This window comes from Narcine bancroftii, chromosome 4, assembly GCF_036971445.1.
Source record: "Narcine bancroftii isolate sNarBan1 chromosome 4, sNarBan1.hap1, whole genome shotgun sequence".
Classification (NCBI taxonomy): domain Eukaryota; kingdom Metazoa; phylum Chordata; class Chondrichthyes; order Torpediniformes; family Narcinidae; genus Narcine; species Narcine bancroftii.
The window spans coordinates 231064243-231086230 of NC_091472.1; the positions used below are offsets into that span (position 1 = coordinate 231064243).

At 45.6% G+C, this 21988-nt stretch overlaps 1 protein-coding gene across 2 annotated transcripts in view; it reads right to left on the reverse strand.

The window, feature by feature from the left end:
* LOC138761702 (aryl hydrocarbon receptor-like) overlaps positions 1-21988 on the reverse strand; it is a 144965-nt gene that overhangs the window by 30706 nt on the left and 92271 nt on the right. For both annotated transcript variants that reach the window (XM_069934285.1, XM_069934284.1), the window contains exon 3: positions 7832-7953. In XM_069934285.1, coding sequence (XP_069790386.1) covers positions 7832-7953 — 122 coding nt within the window. The remainder of the gene's footprint in view (positions 1-7831; positions 7954-21988) is intronic.

Consider the following 21988-nt stretch of genomic DNA (forward strand, 5'->3'; position numbering starts at 1 on the left):
CCATGCCATGAGATCATTCACAAGAAATAGACCAGATCCTCAACTGAAGATCAGTACTCTTTCCACTACCTGCTTGGGTTTTTGCACTCATCTCTACAGCCTTTCCATGTTGAGCCAAGACAGCAATCGACTGAACTGCAGTTAAACTACCTCAGCCAAAAATAATTTCTCCAAATAAGATAATGTCAATGATTGGATGTCGCAAGACTACCCATTCCACTCCAACTGTATAGAAATTAGCAACGGAAGAACAGAACTGGTTCTAGAACTAACTACAGGGCATATGTTTAGGGTGAGAGAGAAATGAGGGGGAACTTTTTCACTCAGTAGATTATCTGTATTTGGAATGACCTGCCAGAGGAAGCTGTAGAGGTGAGTACCATTACAACAGATGCATGGATAGGAAGGCTTCAGAAGGATATGGACTAAATGCAGGCAAATGGGAGTAGCCCAGTGTGCCAACATGGTTGGCATGGACAGGTTGGGCAGAGTACCTGTTCCATGCTGGATGATGTCATGACTCACTCTGATGCTCTCACAGCGTGCGTGCAAACCCACAACTGCATAATCCTGAGATTGGATCTGAGAAGCAATTGAGTTGTCCTGATACTGGGGGAAAAAATACCCAGACTTGGAGTGGAAAATGCAGATCCTGTCTGGTGCATGGAATCAAACTCATCCTGCTAAACTCCTTGATGCCAGACTACAAATGATCTATAACATGAGAGAAAAACTTGCTGTGATGGAAGAATGCAATTGTTCTTTTCCATTTCCCACAAGTAACTGAAAGGGGACAGTGGTGCATCTGATTCATAAAGTGATGTCTGAGCTCACAGAATAAATGAGTCAGTCATGCTGCTCCTCCACTCACTTTCCCCTCAGAGGAGAAGCAGTGTTGGGACCACCACCGTGAACGTTGAATACTCTAGTGAGGAGCTCAACAGAGATAATGGAGATAAAAATACCCATTGGTCACCTCCTGACCCATCTGTGGATTGCCTGGGGGGGTCTGTTATTAGAACAGTCAAGGACAAATGCAGCACGGAGATAGCCAATTCAGTCCCTCACTGACCATAAGCCACCCATTTACAATGATCTCACACTCATCCCATTTTATCCTCTCCACATTCCTCTCAACTCTACTTATCTACTCACTGGAGACAATTTACAGTGCCCAATTAACCCAGCAGCCCGCAGGTCTTCAGGATGAGGGAGGAAACCCGAGTTCCAAAGGATGGGTGGAAATCCCATGCGGTGACAGGGAGAACATGCAAACTCCACACAGTCAGGGCCGGTTGAAGATGGGTGGCTGGAGCTGCGAGACAGGGGCTCTGCCTGTTGCACTGCTGTGCCATGTAGTAGCTATGTAACATACGATTTTTCATGTCTGATCATCGAGTTCACTTTCAAGTTCACGTTTATTTGTCATCCAATTGTACAAGTACAATCCGATGAAACAGCGTTCTCCTGTCCTCGGAGCAAAACATGCAAACACGCCACAAGACATATAACACATATGAAGACAAACGATACATATGCAGGACAAATATACATACATAAAAATAAGTAAATATTGTGGACATGAGAGGTTCATTCAGTCGTTCTACAATCTCACTGGCCTTGAGAAGAAACTATTTCTCAGCCTGGAGGTGCTGGCTCTGATACTCCTGTATCTCTTCCCCAATGGCTGTCGCTGAAAGATGTGTGGGCGGAGGGGCCATCAATGATTTTGCGCGTCCTCTTCACCTCTTCAGATAATGATCCCAGTAGATCACATAGATGGGGGTAGGGAGACTCCATCCTCCCTGCCAATCTTAGAGTCCTATGGATTGATCTCTGATCCACTTCTCTGCAGCAAATGTACCACATTATGATACAGCCAGCTAGGAAGCTTTCGTTTGAGTTCCTGTAGAAAGTTCACAGGATGGTGGCTGGTACCCTTGTCCACCTCAGAATTCCCAGGAAGTTGTGCCTTCCTGACAAGTGAGGGGATGTTTTGTGCCCAGGATAGGTCTCTTGTTAAAGTGGACTCCAAGGAACTTGGTGCTCACTACTCTCTCCACTACTGAGTTAATATGTGCAGTGGAGGGTGGTTGTTCCTGTTCCTCCTGAAGTCCGTGATCATCTCCTTCATCTTGTCCACGTTGAGACTCAGTTTTTTACTCTTAACATAACATATAACATAACACAACAATTACAGCACGGAAACAGGCCATTAGGCCCTTCTAGTCCACACCGAACCAAACACTCCTCTCTAGTCCCACCTACCTGCACAATGACCATAACCCTCCACCTTCTTCTCATCCATATACCTGTCCAGCTTTTTCTTAAATAATAAAATTGACTCCGCCGCCACTATTTCTCCCGGAAGCTCATTCCACACCGCTACCACTCTCTGAGTAAAGAAGTTCCCCCTCATGTTACCTCTAAACCTCTGCCCCTTAACTCTTAACTTATGTCCTCTTGTTTCAATCCCTCCTACTCTTAACGGAAATAGTCTATCCACATCCACTCTGTCTGTCCCTTTCATAATCTTAAATACCTCTATCAAATCCCCTCTCAACCTTCTACGCTCCAAAGAATAAAGACCTAATCTGCCCAATCTCTCCCTGTACTCTAGATGCTTAAACCCAGGTAACATTTTGGTAAATCTTCTCTGCACTCTCTCCACTCTGCTTATATCCTTCCTATAATTAGACGACCAGAACTGCACACAGAACTCTAAATTAGGCCGCATCAACGCCTTATACAATCTCAACATCACTTCCCAACTCCTATATTCCATGCAATGATTGATAAAGGCCAGCATACTAAAAGCCTTCTTCACCACCCTATTCACATGAGTTTCTACCTTCAGGAAACGATGTACCAATACTCCTAAATCCTTCTGCTTTTCTGTATTCATCAATGCTCTCCCATTTACCACGTATGTCCTGTTCTGATTCTTCTTACCAAAATGAAGCACCTCACATTTATCAGCATTAAATTCCATCTGCCATTTTTCAGCCCACTTTTCTAAGCAGCCCAAATCCCTCTGCAATCCTTGAAAACCTTCTTCATTATCCATTATTCCACCTATCTTAGTATCGTCTGCATATTTACTAATCCAATTCACCACCCCATCATCTAGATGAGGGGTGTCAAACTCAAATTCACGGAGGGCCAAAATTAAAAACTTGGACTAAGTCGAGGGCCGAACTAAATATTTATTGAAAATTTTCAACAACATCTGCATGTTTTCTCTTCTTTCAACATATGTAATGTTAAACTTTAGGAGGATAATGTTACAGGTCAGGAGTAGGTAGCTCAAGTTCACCCTTTGCTTGACCTGAGGGAAACATATTTGGTCCCTGTGGAGATGTAGTCAGCATTCACAGGCTGTGTCCAATTTGGCCTGCATCAGGACTCAGCATTTCCTGCTCACTCCTCAGGCTCTAGGCCTCTATTCACCCTCAACCCACCATCCCTCTACCTGACCAGTCCTTTACCCAACCTCTACTCACCCCTCACTCCACTCGCTCTGCCTCTACCCACCCCATCCTATACACGCCCCTCTACTGCCTCTTCCCTCAACCTGTTCCTTCTTCTACCCGTCTCTCACCCTCTAATCACCCCTCCCCTACTCACCCTGCCCCTCCCCTTTTACCTCTTCCCTATCCACCCCTCCTTCTACTCATCCCTCCCTCTAACTGCCCCTCGCACCACCATAACTTCCCCTGCCCATTACTCCTCACCTACACCCTCTGCCCACCCCTGCTTACCCACCCACTCAGGCCCAGCATGCTGCCGATCAGCCTTTGCGGACAGCCACCATCTCTCTCTTCACGTGCAGGGCCGAACCAGCCGTCCCTGGGGTCTGCGCGGGTGCAAGCGCTGAAGGCTGTGGCGACCGGGAGAAGTGCGCTCGCGCTGTGGAAGGGCCGTCCGGTGCCAGTCGCGCGGGGCTCGCGTTGCCTGGGGGCCGTGCGCAGCCTGCCATGCCCGTCGCGCCGACAGGAAATCACAGGCGCTCGCCCATCTGCCGCACCGCTCGACAGGTGGGAGAAGTGACTGGTTGTGCGGGGAGCCTTCCAACTGGCTTGTCGGCTGATGACATCGACAGACTTCTCGTGTTACAATTTCTCGTGTTACAATGGGGAAGGATGTGCAATGAAGGGGGAGGATGGTGGGGGTGACATTACCAAAAAACAGCATCGGCTCTCGCTGCAGGGCGGGCCACCTCTAATACATTTTTGAAATGATCTTGCGGGCCAAATATAATTATATCGCGGGCCAAATTTGGCCCACGGGCCAGAGTTTGACATGTGTGATCAAGATTTTCCACCTATTCTCTGTATTGCGACTCATCCTTGTTACTGGGTAAGGCCCAACTACCATTGTATCATCTGCAAACTTGATGAAAATGTTGGTGCTGGATCGCTGCCCTGTAGTTCTGCCATGGCAAGATGCAGCAGTGGCTGTTTGCCAGCGACACGTGGAGCTTCATGCCGAGCGGCTGGGTGCTCCAGACGGAGCAGGACGAGTGGTGATAGAGAGCTGAGACAGCAATACCCGCTCACCCCTCTGCACCATGTGGGACACACTCATGCACTCGGATGTGGCGGCAGGACTGGAGAGGGTCCATCTAACCTGCAGATATACAAGCACAGCAAGGGGCACTTCAATCGGGCCGAGAAGGACATGCAGCCGTATGTCCCCAACTACCTGATGCAGAAGGTGTGGGGCACTAATACGCTGGTGGAGGGACACAAAAGTTATTACTTTAGATGATCCCTGGGGCAATCAGCGACCACTTTATATATTGCTTTGGTCTGTAATGATGGCTCCTTTTAAGTGGACATTTTGAAGGAAAATATTGGGGAAAAACTCAATTTTTCTGTAAAATAAGTTGATTAAAATTCAGAATCCCAATATTAAAAGAATGCGCTTGCTTTCTTTCATTGAAATTGTTAGTTAAAGATAGCGGATCCTTCGAAAACTGGTAATATTTGGGTTTGATTATCTGTGGGCACCCTGACATATATGCATCTGTTCCACGACTCGGCTGGTACATGGTATGAAATCTTGGACCCCAACTACCACGTTCTAACGTAGTTTTACTGTATTAGAAAACTTTTCTGAACACATTTGACAAACTCCAAGTCATCCAGCCCCTTTACTGTATGGGAGGCCCAGTTAATACGTGGAAAGTTAAAATTACTGACTATTTCAATGTTGTTTTCTGCAGCTATCTGCTATTTCTCTGCAGATTTGCTCATCCAATTCTCACTTACTATTGAGTAGTCAATAATACAATCCCATGAATGTGATCATACCTTTCACATTCCTCAGCTCCACCAATATAGCCTCAGTGGATGAACCCTTTGGTCTGTCCTTTCTGAGCACAGCTGTGATATTTTCCCTCACATACGATGCCTCTCCTCCTCCTTTCTTCCCTCATTCTCTATTGTGCCTGAAACTATGGAACCGCAGAACATTGAGCTGCCAGTCCTGCCCTTCCTTTGATGGTTTCATCCATGGCCCAAATATTGTAATTCCAATTGTCAATTCATCCTCTGAGCTCATCTGCTTTTCCTATAACACACCTTGCATTGAAATAGATGCACCTGAGAATATTATTTGCAACCCACACAAGCAGGGGCGACTGCTTCCCCCCACCCTGCCTTTTCAGCCTGGCAACTCCCCTGAACCCATGGTCCTCCTGCAGATGTCGTGGTCTCACTGTTCAAAAACAGGCGCCACTGATCTGCCCTGCCATCCCCTTGCATATGCTCCCTGGTGATTGGGCTATTAACTGGCATGGATTGTATGCTGAACATGCATGAATTGCCATGAACACAAGGCGCAAAAAGAATTCATGATTTACAATCAAACAGTAAATCGTCGAGAGAGACCCCGAGAGGCGAGAGCTGTGAGTAAAATGTTTGTTTTATTTAAATACTGAATTGCAAATTGTGCCTCAGAGTTCAGGTAGGCTGAATGGAGGGTTCAGAGTTAGGCATCAGGAATTTTGGTCACTGGAGCTCCTGACACCAGAGTCCGAACCCTCCTCTCAGCCTATACCGGAGCTCCTGAAGTCTGACACAACTCTTTGATTTCTGTCCCTATTTGCAGTCCATCCTGGTCAGGCTTGAGAAGATGAGCTTCCAGATTCAAGTACAGTTCCTTCCATTCAGTGTTTTATCTCATTTTAATGATCTAACACGCATTGGGGTTAAGGTTAGGTAGAAAGGCCCTTCCGGCCCATGAAACCTGTGCCACCCAACAGCACCCAATTAATGCAGCAACCCAATATGTTTTTTGGAGGGTGGGAGGAACCCGGACCATCCAGAGAAAATCCTTACAGGTCATGGGGAAAAAGAATAAGGATCTACAGACAGTGGCGGATTCAAGCCTTGGTCGCTGGCACTCTAATAGCGTTGCGCTAATCTCTACATCGCTATCAGATTTTCAAATAGATCTCACACTGCCAAAAGATGAAGCCTTAGCCTTGTCTCTTACAACTGCATTTTCTCTATACCCTTTATTATTTGACTCATTATAACATGACTCCCTACTCCTATTTATATGTTTATGTACGTGATTAGCACAATGACGGTGACCCAGGGCCAAATCTGACGCTGTCCACAAAGAGTTTCAACATTCTCCCCACGGCATGGGCTGGAAGGGCCTTCCACTATGTTGGAAATAGTGTTTATTTGTTGTCATTGCACTTCCTGCTGTACAGGTTACTTGACCTGCCTGGATTACACACAAAACAAAGCTTTGTAACAGTGTTTCAGTGCACGTGACATTAAAACCATTTGATTCTTGAAATTGCCCATTCCTGTTGTCCCAGTCATTTGCATCACACAGAGCCTGCCTCAACACCGCATGGTCTATGTTATCGCCCAGCATTCTCACTCTGCCCGCTCGCAGTGTTCCAGCTCAGCCCCGGCACCTTCATGCTCCCATCTTCATAGAAAAGCAATTTTCAGCTGGTATGGAATTAAATAAGAAAGGTCGCAGATGCAGGGGTCGAGTGCAAGACCCCAATGTGCTGGGGAAACTCAAATGGTCACGCAGCATCCATGGGAAGTAAAAGGTAACCGATGTTTCGGGCCTGGGCAATGCGTCAGGTCGAAGCAAAAACAGGCAGGTGCCTGAATAAAAATGTGGGTGGGGGGGGCAGGGGAAGAAACCCAGACTAACAGGTTAAGAGGTCATAGGGAGATATAGATGGGAGGGAAGAAGAGAAAAAAAAACAGTATTTGGTCCGTAGGTACATTTTTTACACAACTTTCACAATGACTCTAGAGAGGGCTGTGAGTTTTGAGATGAGAACAATTCAAGTTGGCAAAGCCTTCTACTCATTTGGTAGTAATTTGTTGAAACAGAATAGGCCAACTGTGTCAAAGAGTCTGCTTGCAGTCAAGAAACCAAGGTCTTGGTCATGGGAAATCACCTGAATTGGCATTGTGCAAACTGGTTCAATCTCTGAGTCGAGAATCTGTGAGGAGATGCCAATGCACAGGCCAACAAGAGGCTTTAACTCGGCCATCGTGGGCATTAGTCTTCACAACATCTACAAAAGGTGGTGTCTCAAAAAAGCAGCCTCTATCTTCAAGGGAAAATGCTGAGGTGATGGGGAGAGCATAGTGCTCTGATAGGAGAGGGAAAGGCAGGGGATGGGGATTTGGAGGAAAGGAGACAGGTAGGGAAAGAGAAGGACGGGGAGGGGGTTAATAGAAACTGGAGAAGTCGATGTTAACGCCACCTAGCCGGTGAGTGCCGAGACCGACTATTTTAGCTGGTATCCCCGCACCAGAATAAAGGATACTTGGATTCTCACCTCCAGCAACAACTCTCCCTCAGAAAACACAGGGATGTCCTTCTGAGCATTCAGCTGCCCGTTCGCTTGCTGGGTTGTGACCTTGTCTGGCATCCAGCTGCTCCTGTTCTTCTTCATGCTGGCTGCAAGTGCAAAGGAGAAGGAAGTGTTAGAAAACCAACAAGAGGGAGGAATTCAGAATCAGGCTAATTTATGAACGTGTAACAAAATACATGGTTTTGTGGCAGCGTTACAGGTGCAAAAGTTGCGATAAAGTACATTTAAAATTAGATAAAGTAGTGCAAAAGAAAGGGGAAAAAAAGTGCAGTAGTGTCTGTGGTTCACTGTCCATTCAGAAATCTGATGGTGTGCATCTTCAGGCTCCCATACCTCCTTCCTGATGGTAGCAGTGAGAAGAGGGCATGTCCTTGGGGATAGAGGCTGCTTTCTTGAGACACCCCCTCTTGTAATTGTCCTTAATGGAGTGAAGACTGATGCCCATTTTGACGCTGGCTGAGTTCACAACCCTCTGTGAATTGGCACCTCCATACCAGACAGTGATGCAAACAGTCAGAATGCTTTTCACAGTACATCTGGTCGACCTGTGCCTTTCGGCAATGGATGAATGAGTGATTGATGGGCTCCTCTCCTGACCGAGGAGCCATTGTTTCACTCAGAAAGGCTAATTAATAAGGATGTACTGGCCGTGTATACAATTCAGTCAAATCTCAACAGCTAATTCAATCAAATTTGTCTCTTCATTATTATTTGATTCACAAATCAGTCTGACAAATGACTGCTCACAATTCAATGCTAGCATTTCCCAGGAAAAACATCATTTACAGCTCTTGCAGATGGCTTGTGCTCTGTTACACCTTCAACTGATAGATATACTCCCTGGTTCTGCTTTGCAAAATTGCTTTACATTGCACTGCTGAGTTAAAGCAGATCTAAAGTTGTACAGAGCAGGAACAGGCCCTTTGACTTATGCACCCATACTGACAAACTCTCCCATTGTTGTCTTTGAACTGCCCATCTCTTCTGGGCCTTCTGCTATCTGCCTGGATCATACAACACCTTCTCCTCACTATATCATGAAGCATCGACCATTCTTTTCCTCTCACTGATGCTGGGTTCCTCCAGCAGATTGCTTGTGGTTTCAGATTCCAGCATCTGCAGTCTCTCGTCCATCTCTCCTCTGCAGTTCTCTTCCACTATCTGAGGCCTCCTGTGCATCTCTGCCCCTACATTCTAGGTCTAGTTGACAGCATGGCTATCAAGCATTGCTACTCATGGTAGTCCAGCTCCTGCAGCCTGGGAACCTGGGAGTCGGTAAAAAATCCAGCCCCAAGTGATAAGCAAGCCACCTGGTCTTTGCTCAGCTCAACTCAGAGAAATAAGTCAAGGTTCAGACAGAGTGGGTGGTGGGGAGAGGAAGTAGCAGAGAACCATACCTTGATGAAGGACACAAGCCCAAAATGTTGGTTATGCATCTTTATCTTTGCTTTATAAAGTACACTATTTGACCTGCTGAGTTTCTCCAGCATTGTGTTCTACTAGAGAAATGGTGTAACAAGGACCGAGTTAGAAAAAGAGTCAGAATGCTTGGCTGATTACAAGAATCAAGACAGTTGATCGTCTTGATGTAAGATTCCTAGTGCTGACAGAAACACCACTGTTGGATCATTACACACTACTTCAGTGAAGTTGTCCTCAGCAGCAAAACCAGACATATGGCTCATTAATTTTTTAAAATTTTATTTAGACATATAGCACGTTAACAGGCCTTTCTGGCGAATGAGTCCGTGCCTCCCAAATACACCTGATGAACCTACTAACCCTGTAGGTCTTTGGAATGAGAGGATACAAGAGCACTCTGAGGAAGCCCATGCAGACATGGAGAGAATGCACAAACTGCTTACAGACAGTGCCAGATTCAACCCTGGGTTGCTGGTATTATAATAGCATACACTAATAGCTACGTTAACTATACTGCCAGGAATGGACTCTGGGTTAATCCCACTTCCTGGCTTCATCCAGATCATCATTAACGTGGTCAGAGTTCCTGCTTCCAGAATTCATCAGATCATCCCAAAGTAGAGCAGTGTGTGGTCAGACTTGAGTGGGCAGAGGGGTGGGGTAAATCAGGCCATGCCTTAACCCTTCCTCTGCATCGAGACTATGCGATGGGCAGGTGTGATGCAATAATTGATCGCATGGGCACATGTGGGTGCGTACAGATCCTGAGAGACGAGATGAGCTGCTACATTCCCCTCTCCAGTCCCGCAGCCCACAGATATTCGTTGAATGAGTTGAAGAACTGCTACAGCAGGATATAAATCAGATGGGAAATCGGGAGGAGCTTGGCAGATGAATTTAATTCTGACATCCGCAAGATAATGTATTTTGACGAGTCAGATCAGGGTAAGACAGAAAGTGGCAGGGTGCAGAGGAATGTTGAACAAAGGGACTTTGGGGTTCAAGTCCATTGTTCCCTGAAAGCAGTGACACAGGTAGTTCTCTTGGCCTCCGTCAGTCGTGATCAACCATGGGTCTAGTGCCTCTGGTAGTCACTTCTTTGTTTAGCAGCATCGACTGTGGAGGCCGATCCTGGAATGGCAGGCTCTGCCACAGTTGCTGCAAATATAGGGCATCGTTGAATTGCTGTCCGCTGAGCTCTTTGCTTAGTTCCACAGATAGACAAGGTGCTGATAAAGGCATATTGCACGCTTGCCTTTAATGGTCAGGACGTAGAATATAAAAGTTGGGACATAATATGGCCACATTGCAAAGCATTGTGATAAAATTCTGTAGGGGTCATTTACCGTGTCTGGTCCTCCTGATGCACATACACGCTCGGAGATCGCTTGGTTGAGCACCTCAGCTCTGTCTGTTGCATCAGCAAGGACCTCCCAGTGGCCACCCATTTCTATTCCACGCACTATTCCTACAGTGACATGTCTATCCATAGCCTCTTGTACTCCCAAACCGAGGCAATACGCAAACTGGGGGAAAAACACCTTCTATTCCATCTCAAGTCTCCAATATTGACCTCCAATTTCCATTAATCCCCTCTCTCTTGTCTCTCTTTTCTTACCTCTCTTCCTTCTGCTATCAAACAAATACCCTCGACCCCTACCTCAAATTTTTTCTCTTCTAACCTCCCATCTGTATCTAAATCTATGCTTCTCCCCCTTCCTCCCTCTTCTCCTCCTCCACCACCCTCCCCCCTCCCCCACTCCATTTTATTCAGGTCTCTACCTGTTTTTCCACCTTCCCAACAAAGGGCTCAGGCCCAAAATGTTGGTTGTAAGTAAATCACGAAAATCTGTAGACACTGTGGTGGAAGTAAAAACACAAAATGCTGGAGAAACAAATGGCCATAATGTATTTTTACCTTTGCTACATAAAGGACCACTGGTTGACCAGCTGAGTTTCTGCAGCATTCTGTGTTTTTACCAAAATGTTGGTTACCTTTTACTTCCTATGGATGGTGCCATGTCCTGCTGAGTTTCTCCATCAGGTTTCTGTATTGCATTTGCAAAGCATTGGTTGGACAGTGCTTGGTAGTATTGTGTACAGTCCTGGTTGGCACACCAGAGGAAGGATGCAGTTTGATGGAGGGAGTGCAGAGAAGATTTACAAGGATACTTAGTTATTGAGAGAAATTAGACAGTCTGGGCTTGTTCTCCCTAGTGCAAAGGTGCCTGATCGAGGGATATAAAATTGTAAGAGATATGGCTAAGGTAAATAGTCCCATATTTCCCCCCCCCTCCTCCCACAGTAAAGGTATCAAAACCAAGCTGGCACAGGTATACAGCAAAGAGGAATGAGTTTAAAAGGGGATCTGAGGGGACCATTTTAACTTGTACAGACTATGGTTCTTGCATACGTGTTTAAGAGATGTTTGGACAAGGCACAGAAGCACATGGACCTAATGCAATCTTCTCATACTCCCCTAACCATCGCACTACTTCAGGGCCACCAAGGACCAGTCTGCACTGTTGGAATATCGCTTTATTTTATTTTTTCACCAATTGCAAAAGTTAATATTTATCCATGTTTTTGTCTCATGGCCGCACTGTGCTAATTTATACTATTGTCGTTGGTGGATTTCGTGTACCTCTTTGGCTGCCAAAATTTCAGTGCATCTGGATATTGCACTCTGCACTTGACTATAAGCTCTCATGCCATATCATAAATGGGATCAGTGTAGATGGGCAAAAAGAAGTCAGCATGGGCTCAGTGACCATGCTTTAAGGGTGGTATCTCAGAGCTGCTGGAAGAGTCTCAATAATTTCAACGTAGGGGAAGAAACAATGTTTGAGACTGTAGGAACGTCACCTCTGCAAATAAAAGCGAGGGATATGAAGACACAAAGAATTTTTCAAACCCATGAATGTATCGGCTCTGCAGATCTGCAGTCAACGGTCACGACCTTGACTACAATCAGTGCGCTGAACACCAATCACTTCTATAATCATGAGTTTTACTGCATTTTAGCATGTTTGCATCATGGTTGAATTGGGCCACATGGTTCATGTAGCAGTTACTGCAATCCTATGACAGCGCAAGTGACCTGGATTCGAATCCATACTGGGCTGACGAGGTTCTGTGCTGCCAACCTGACACTGCCTCATCGATTCTCCTCCATTCTATCAGTAATAAGATTGCCTTCTTAGAACATCACAGCACAGTACAGGCCCTTCAGCCCACAATGTTTCCTTCCCTATCTCAAATCTACAATTCTCTATTTTCTTGTAATCATATGGCTATCTAAGAGTCTTTTGAATGTCCCTATGCAACCAGCCTCCATCACTAACCCTGGAAATGCATTCCAGGCACCCACACACTCTGTGTAAAAAGAAGTTCCACTGGCATCTCCCCAAAAGGCTGCTCCCCTCACCTTAAAACAGATGTCCTCTGGGGTATTAGAAAGGGAAATGGAAAGGAAGTCGGAAGCATCTGTACTTCAGTTAAATAAAGGGAATTTTGCAGCTATGAGGGAGGAGCTATCCAAAATAAAATGGGAAGATACACTAGCTGGGAGGACAACTGGGGAAAAATGGCAGGTTTTTATGGACATTTTTCACAGGATTCAGGACAAATTTATTCCAAAGTGGAGGAAAGGCTCTAGGAGATGCAATTGGCAGCCCTGGCTAACTAAGGAAATCAAGTGCATTATCAAGTCCAAAGGGAGTAATTATAAGATAGCGAAGCGGAGTGGGAAATTAGAGGATTGTGAAACCTTCAAAGAACATCAGAGGGTAACTAAGAAAGCCATAAGAGACGGGAAAATGAAGTACGAGAGGAAATTAGCAGATAATATTGCGGAGGATAGCAAAAGCTTTTTTAAGTATGTGAAGAGGAAGAAATTGGTTCGGTCTAAAATTGGCCCTTTGAAAATGGGCAAGGGTGAAATTATTACCGGAAACAAGGAGATGGCAGAGGAATTTAACAAATACTTTGCAACTGTCTTCACCAAGGAGGATATAGGTTATAGTCAGTTAGGGGGTAGTGGTCATGCGGTACCAAGAGACTTGGGGAACTTTACTGGGGAGGTAGGGGATCTAATGGATATCCGGATCCAGAAGCAGGAGGTTATGAGTAAATTGTTGGGACTGAGGGCTGATAAATCCTAGGGTGCTTAAAGAGGTGGCTATGGAAATTGTGGAGGCACTGGTCGACATTTTCCAAAGTTCCATAGATTCCGGGGAGGTCCCTGAGGATTGGAGAGTGGCTGATGTGGTGCCGCTTTTTAAGAAAGGAGGGAGGGAGAAAACGGGAAATTATAGACCGGTTAGCCTGACATCAGTGGTGGGGAAGATATTGGAGTCCATCATAAAAGGAGAAATAGCAGAACACTTAGTCAGTAATAATAGTATAAGGGCTAGTCAGCATGGATTCCTTAAGGGTAAGTCATGCTTGACTAATCTTCTGGAATTTTTTGAGGATGTGACAAAGAGGGTGGACTCGGGAGAGCCAGTGGATGTGGTGTATTTGGACTTCCAGAAGGCCTTTGATAAGGCACGGGAGTCTAGTGGGCAAGATCAGGGAGCATGGTATTGGAGGTAAGGTGTTGACATGGATAGGAAATTGGTTAAGAGATGTTAGGTAAAAACATCATGAGCTGGGAATGTAGAGGGAGTCTCCCAGTGCTGGGCCGTAACAAGATGCAGTTGTGACCTTGTACTCTCAAGATAAGAGTGGGGATGACAAATTGATGTGCAGGAGGCTAGCAGAGAGGGACAGCAACAGTTTATTCATTGGACAATGTCATGGTATGATAATTTACTAAGTACGTATCCTAAGGTATATAAAAAACACCATTTTCTGATAACGGCAGAATGCGCCTTCTCCAACTAACACTGTTAGTTGCAAGTGTTACAATCCGGCAATAAAGAACAAAGAACCTTGATTTCGACTCAGTCTGGTGTTTGACTCACTCATTCATGAACAAAGCAGACCTAACAGAGATAGGAAACAAAGGGTTGGAGTGAATGGGTCTTTTTCAGAATGGCAGGATGTGACGAGTGGAGTGCCTCAGGGATCGGTGTTGGGTCCTCAGTTGTTTGTAGTTTATGTTGATGATTTGGATGAGGGGATTGTGAATAACATGAGCAAATTTGCAGATGACACTAAACTGGGTGGCGGTGTGGGGTGTGAGGAGGATGTAAGGAAAATGCAGAGGGACTTGGACAGGCTGGAGGAGTGGGCGGCTAAATGGAAGATGAATTTCAATGTGAACAAATGTGAGGTTATTCATTTCGGGGGAAGTAATAGGAAAGCTGAGTATTATTTAAATGGAGACAAGCTAGGGAGTGGGGAAGTGCAAATGGATCTGGGTGTACTTGTTCACCAGTCACTGAAGGCTAGCATGCAGGTTCAGAAAGCTGTAAAGAAGGCAAATGGAATGTTGGCTTTCATAAAGAGGGGATTGGAGTATAGGAACAGAGAAGCCCTTCTGCAGTTATACAGGGCCCTGGTGAGACCCCCCTGGAGTATTGCGTCCAGTTCTGGTCTCCAAACTTGAGGAAGGACATACTAGCTATAGAGGGTGTGCAGCGCAGATTTACAAGGTTAGTTCCAGGGATGGCAGGGTTGTCATATGCAGCAAGGCTAGAAAAACTGGACTTGTATCCATTGGAGTTTAGAAGGATGAGGGGGGGACATGATTGAGGTATATAAAATCATCAGGGGGATAGACAAGGTGAAGTCTGATTACTTGTTCCCAATGATGGGGGAGATGAGGACTAGAGGGCATAGTTTAAGAATACAGGGTAGGCCCTTTAGGACGGAGATGAGAAAGCATTTTTTTACCCAGAGAAGTGTGAATCTGTGGAATGCTCTGCCACAGAGGGTGGTAGAGGCGGATTCGCTGACTATGTTCAAAAGAGAGTTCGATAAGACTCTTGTGGGTTACGGAGTTAAGGGTTATGGGGATAAGGCTGGAAAGGGGTACTGATGGTAATGATCAGCCATGATCTAAAATGGCGGTGCTGGCCCAACGGGCCAAATGGCCTACTCCAGCTCCTATTGTCTATTGTCTATTTGCTATTGTCACCCCAAGAATAAGGTACTGGCTGTCTACCTCTGTTAAGTCACCTCACATCCTTCGTCACTCCAAAGATAAAACCCGCGCTCTGTTAGCCTTGCTTCACATGACATGTTTTTCAATCCAGGCAATGACCTGATCAATCTCCTCTACACCCTCTCCAAAACATCGGCATCCTTCCTGTAATAAAGCGACCAGAACTGAAAGCAATACTTTAAGTGTGGTCTAACCAGTTTTATTGAGCTGCAACATTACCTCACAGCCCTTGATTAATGAAGGCCAGCACACCATATAACGTATCAGTTTGCGTGGTAACCTTATATGGTGGACCTGGACCCCAAGATCTCTGCTCCTCCACACAGTCTGAATACATTCAACCACTTTACCAACATCAGAATCAGAATTTATTGTCATGAACAGATATCACAAAACTTACAGCATTACAGGACCAAAATTTCCAATAAATTACATTTGTAAACATAAATAAATAAATGCAAGAGAAGAGAAAGGGTGAGGTAGAGTCTGTGGTTCAGAAATCTGAAAACGGAGTGGAAGAAGCTGCTTTTGTACTTCGGGGTCCTGCACTCTCCTTCCTGATGGTAGCAGTGAGAAGAGGACATGGCCTGGGTGGTGGGGGCCTTGAGGATAGAGGCTACTTTCTTGAGACACCACCTTTTGTAGATGGTGTGAAGACTAATGCCCACGATGGCCGAGTTAAAGCCTCTTGTTGGCCTGTGCATTGGCATCTCCCCACAGATTCTCGACTCAGAGATTGAACCAGTTTGCACAATGCCAATTCAGGTGACTTCCCATGACGAAGGCCTTGGTTTCTTGACATGTTAAAGCACTGCAAGCAGATCCTTTAATACAGAAACTCACATAATTATTAATCTGGGCACAGTTGCTCTGTTCTGTTCCAACAAATTACTACCAAATGAACAGAAGGCCATGCCAATTTGAATTGTTCTCATCTCAAAGCTCACAGCCCTCTCTAGAGTCATTGTGAAAGTTGCGTAAAACAAATGTACCTACAGACCAAATACTGTTCGAGTGCTCCTCACCCAGGTGCAGCAATGCCAACCTCAACCTTGGAGGCTCATCAAATGGGGAGGAGACAAAGGAGATGATTGTGGACTTCAGGTGGTCGACCATTTTTCACTAGACATCAATGGTTCTATCGTGGATCCTTGGTGTGCATATAACAGATGACCTATCCTGGACCCACAACACCTCCTTATAAGTCAGGAAGGTTCAGCAGTACCTACACTTCCTAAGGAGGGCAAGGCTACTGGCCCCCCTCTTGACAACATTTGATGGGAGCACAGTTGAGAGTGTCCTCTCTGGCTGTGTGGTATGACAGCTGCAAAACATCAGAAGTCAATATAGAGGATCATCAAAATAGCTGAGAAGATTACTTGGGGTCTCCCTTTCCTCGATTGACATTAATCAGAAACGTTGCTTAATTAGGGCTCAAAGAATTAGTGAGGCCACTTTCCACCCTGCACACTGTAGTTGTTGACCTACTACAATCAGGTAAGGGGTACAGAAGCATCAAAATCAGGATTGCCAGGCTGGGAAATAACTTCCTCCTGCAGGCTATGAGGTTGACAAAACAGTATCCAGTAACCTTGGATCTGTTATAAATGAGATGACTAAATTACTCCAAAATAGATCTGGTCACCTCTTTACAGGAAGGGTGCAAAAGCTTCAGGGAGAGAGCAGAGGAAATTTACCAGAACGTTGCAATGTTTGCCTGGATTGAAGAACATGTCACATGAAGCAAAGATGACAGACCTAGGGTTTTTCTCTTTGGAGCGACTAAACAGAAGTTCAGTACATGAGATTATGAGGGGCTTAAATTGTGTGCACAGCCAAGACTTTTTCCTGGGGAGAAAATAGCAAATAACCAGAGGACATCTGTTGAAGGTGAGTGGGGTAAAGTTTCAGGGAGAGGTCAGTGGTATGTTTTTTTTTACTCAGAGAGTGGTTGGTGCCTGGAATGCATTGCCAGGGTTAGAGGCTGGTACAATTGGGACATTCAAAAAACTTTTTGGATAGGCACACGGATGTAAAAAAAAAGAGGATGATGTAGTAGGTGGGAGGTGGGGAAAAATTAGATTGTTGTGGAGTAGGATTACATAGGTCAGCTCAACATTGTGGACTGAAGGGCCTATGCTGTGCAGTGATGTTCTTTGCTCTAAGAATGAATTAAAAATGATGTTCCTGGCCCAGGATGATAAAATATTCCTGTCAGCGCTCTGCATAACAGTACAAGGAGGAGTCTGAGGAGACTTTTCAGGTGAAATGCGAGGACAGGCTGCCTCAGTGCAAAATGATCAATGCCTCTGAGTGGGCAACAGACAGGAGCCATGGCTTTCTGCCTTCTGCATCTGTCGGTGTGGAACAGGTTGGGGTGTGTGCTTAGCCAAATGCGAGTTGATCTGCCACAGCAGCTGTACAGGAGGGGGCCACATGACTGACACTCAGTACAGATGTGCTGATGTTTGGAGGGGCTTATTTGAAACGGAAGGAAATTCAGGACTAGGTTGTTAGGAAGTGCACTCCAATATTTTAATTGGTTTGAATTTTCGAGATACCACACTGTAACAGGCCCTTCTGGTACACGAGCCCATGCTGTCCAATTACACCCGTATGTGGCTCATGGCAAATGCGGCGAGTTAAGCCACTTATTGGGAACAAGTGCTCAAGGACTGCTTTGACAGATCCACAGAAAAACCTTGCTTATAGATGCTCATTCTCATGTTGGATCCCACTCCCCTCTGCCCCTCATTCTTTCACCTTCCTGTCATTCCCACTTTAAAGTTGCCCTTTCAAATCCGCACCATCAAATGCAGCATCAAAGGCAGGGGTGTGATCTGGAGCTGAAAACAGGAAGCCAAACAAATGCACATCAGCTGCTGGTCTCATGGCGCATGACACAAGAGGCCAAACCCAGGCCAGCAACTAAGCCACGAACATAAAAACAAACCCTGAGAATATTTCATTGCTGCTTCACTTCCTAGTGACACTGACTTCCATTTTGGCAGTGAAATGACTCACGTCAGCGAGGACCAACTCTCCACCTTTATCCAAAATAAATCTGGCTTCGTCACTTTGTGCACAGAGTTCATCTGGGAGGTACTGTGGCATCCTGCCAACTTCAAGCTGCCTTCAAACTGAACTAAGGCAATAGACAAACTAGTGTTTAGGAATTACAAGCAGATGTAGCTGTGTGCCCTGACTAGAGCTGGCCTGGCGAGGGGGAAAGCTGGAGCTCCTTCTGTTTTCTGTGCCTGCACAGCCCCTACCTGGATGACCCAAGGGCCAGGGTACGTTGGGATAAATAAAGAGCAAGAAACTACCACCTCAGGGCTTTAGGAAAGGCTCATTGAGTTATTGTTCACCAAGTTTTCAGGAGTGTGTATTCGCCTGTGGTTTATTTCCAAGCAAGTCTGTACGAGTCTTGTGTATAAGACAAGAGATAAATGTACTGTGTCAGCGAAAAGAAAAGTCACACACAAGGTGTGCCTGGGGAGTTAAAAAAACAAAGCTACTTTGCCCTCGGATGAAAGTTAATCATGAGTTTTACAATTTTGCCACTTTCTCCACTCTGGCCTTCTGTCACACCGGGTCTCAGTTCCCTTCTCCTCGCAGCTCCCTCCTGTATTTACTGTTCCTGTTCCACCTTCCCAGCATCTGCAGGGTTTCCTTTTAATTTTCCCCCCCAGATTTTGATGTCATGCACATTGTACACATGCCAAAATTCTTACACTGCAGCTGATCAGGTTTCTATAAAGAACAACTATAATTAGTAAACTTATTGAATTAAAAGAGATAATAAAAATAAGACAGAAATATTCACATTAATTCTAGTGCAAAATAAAAATGATTTGCAAGAATGAAGAGTCGTTTTGTGGTCAGAGAAGTCTATGCCCCTTTTACACAGAGCTGTAAAGGCGGCTTTTAGCCGCCTTTCGAGCTCTGAGTAAAAGAAAAATCGAAGGTGGATTGAGTGGTCATGACTTACCCATCTTCGATCTTCCAAGGGGGGGGGTACTTTCAGCGGTGGAACTCGGCGCTGCGAGACCTACCTAAGACGGTCGACCCGTGTTTCCAGGTCGAAACGGGAAGGCTGATGACACCGTGATGGTGTCTTCAGCATGTGACGCAAGTGCAGGAAATTCAAATTGTAGCAACTTCATCAGTACCAACGAAGTTGCTTAATCATTGCGATTAACCTGCTCGGAAGCTTTGATTGAGTTCTAAGAATCCACAGAAGTACAAGGCTATCAAACGCATATGTTGTTTCACTGCCAATTTGAATGCCCAACAATGACATTTCTGGGAGCTTATGTTTTACATCACAGTTGACACTGATACTGCTGCAATACACGTCCCACCTCTTTTGCTTCGAGAAGACAGCTTGCAGTGAAAGGCTTTTCTCGGCTCTGTGTGAACACTCACGCTGTCTTCCTAAGATGGGTCAAGTCTACCGCAGCTTTGCAGCTTATGATTAGTGTGACGAGGGGAGGCTCAGGAGTCTAATAGCTGTTGGAAATTTTAAATTTAAATTTAGCCATAGAGCACAAAATTAGGCCATTTTGGTCCATGAGTCCATGCCGCTCGATTTACACCCAATTAACCTGCACCCCTGGTACATTTCGAACGATGGGAGGAAACTGGAGCCGCTGGAAGAAGCCCACGCAGACAAGGGGAGAATCTACACACTCCTTACAGGCAGTGCAGGATTCAAACCCTGGTCCTGATCGCTAGAGTTGTGACAACGTTGCGCTAACTGCTACACCAACTGTACCACCCTCAGAAGAAACAGTTCTTGAACCTCGAGGTGCTGGTCTTCAGGTTCCTGTACCTTCTGCCCAAAGGTAGTTGTGTGAAAAGTTTGTGATCAGGGTGAAAGGTCCTTTATGATGTTGGCTGCCTTCTTGAGGCAGTGCCTCACATAGATGTGCAATGGACAGAGCCTGCAACGGACCTGGGTAGGTTTGCCACCTTCTGCATTCCTGGGATGTCGAATTCTCAAACCAGGCTGTGATGGAGTCAGTACACTTTCCATAGTGCACCTGTAGAAGTCTGATTCAGCATTCAATCACGTACCAAATTTCCTCAGAAAGTAGAGGTGTTTGTGTGCTTACTTCATAGTTGCCGCAATGTGCTGGCTCCAAGAATCCTGTATTCTGATTCATCATTTCCACTTATTCAGCCGACGACGATGGTGTGGTCAGTGAATTTGTAGATTGAGTTGGAGCTGAAATTGGCTGTGCAGTCATGGGGGAGGGGACAAAGAATAGAGTAGGGGACTAAGCCTACAGCCTTGGGGGTGCCCCTGTTTTGATGATCAGAGAGGAGGTGATGTTTCCGATCCATGCTGATTGATTTCATCAAACCACCTTTGCTGTGAGGAAAGCCAGTGATGATGAATCGCGATGATGGGCAAACTGAGAGCAGTGCATGTGGAAGTACATGACAGCAGGTGAAATATGGAAATTAGTATGTCACTCATACCTCTTCCAAATACAAATGAGTCATGAGATTAGTGATGTCACTGATGACATCACTATCCGCTATTCCTCTTCCTTCTTCATCAACAGTCAGCATTATCTTTATTGTAACAAACAGTTGACAGGCCAACTTTAAAACCAGATGGATGAAGCTTCTGTCAAGAGTACGTGGTGTGCTCTTCCATGATTTTTAAACACGTATGGGGTAAAATGCTGCCAGCATTTGGGGAAAGCTGGTGTGGGAGGACAAGTTAGAGTCATGCAGTCCTCAACTTTATTTTTGTCCTCATGCATGTCCATCCCACGAGCTTTGCACACCTTCCGATCCATGGTATGACCAACCACCACAGATCAAGAAGGTGAACCTGCATGGGTTGCCTTGCACCCGACACTTCCACACTCAAGAGTGAAAGGGAAAGGCGCGGAGAGGTGAAAAGCATTGAGGACGATCCCCTGCCAGCAATTTCACAACATAATAAAGGCTTTGTTAATGATCAGACATTTTCAATTCCTCTCTTCTAATCAATTAGAATGCTTCTTTTTCAATAAATTATCGTTTAATTCACAGTGATTGCTAAATATCCTGGTCACAAGCTAACTTCTTGCCTGAAGCGAATATTCAATTGCTGTTGAGACACACACAAACATCACACTCGTGCACACACACAACAAAAAAAAGAAACTGACACACACATGCAGGCACAGAAATATATAAAAACACACACACACACACTCAAGAGCGATCAGGAGATAACAGAAAAGGGAAATAGAGATATCAATATACCCTGCTTCTTTCAATTGAATGTTTTAGTCAAAATGTGATGTAAAGTCAGGGAGGTGGCCCTTCAGCCTACCACACTTGAGTCATGCCATTGCTTCATTCACCCTTACCCTTATGTTGTCACTGGCCCTCTTTCAGAGGCGGGCTCCTTGAATGCAATAGGCACCTTTGCCAGCCCTTAAATTAGAACAGCAATAGACTGCTGGGAGCCACAACTGATGACATCTGTGCCCCATGTCAACGCACATCTCTGCCTCTCTCACAGGGGATGGTACATGCTGTGACACAGCAGCATGTGTGGGGCAGCACCCCCACCCTGGTGT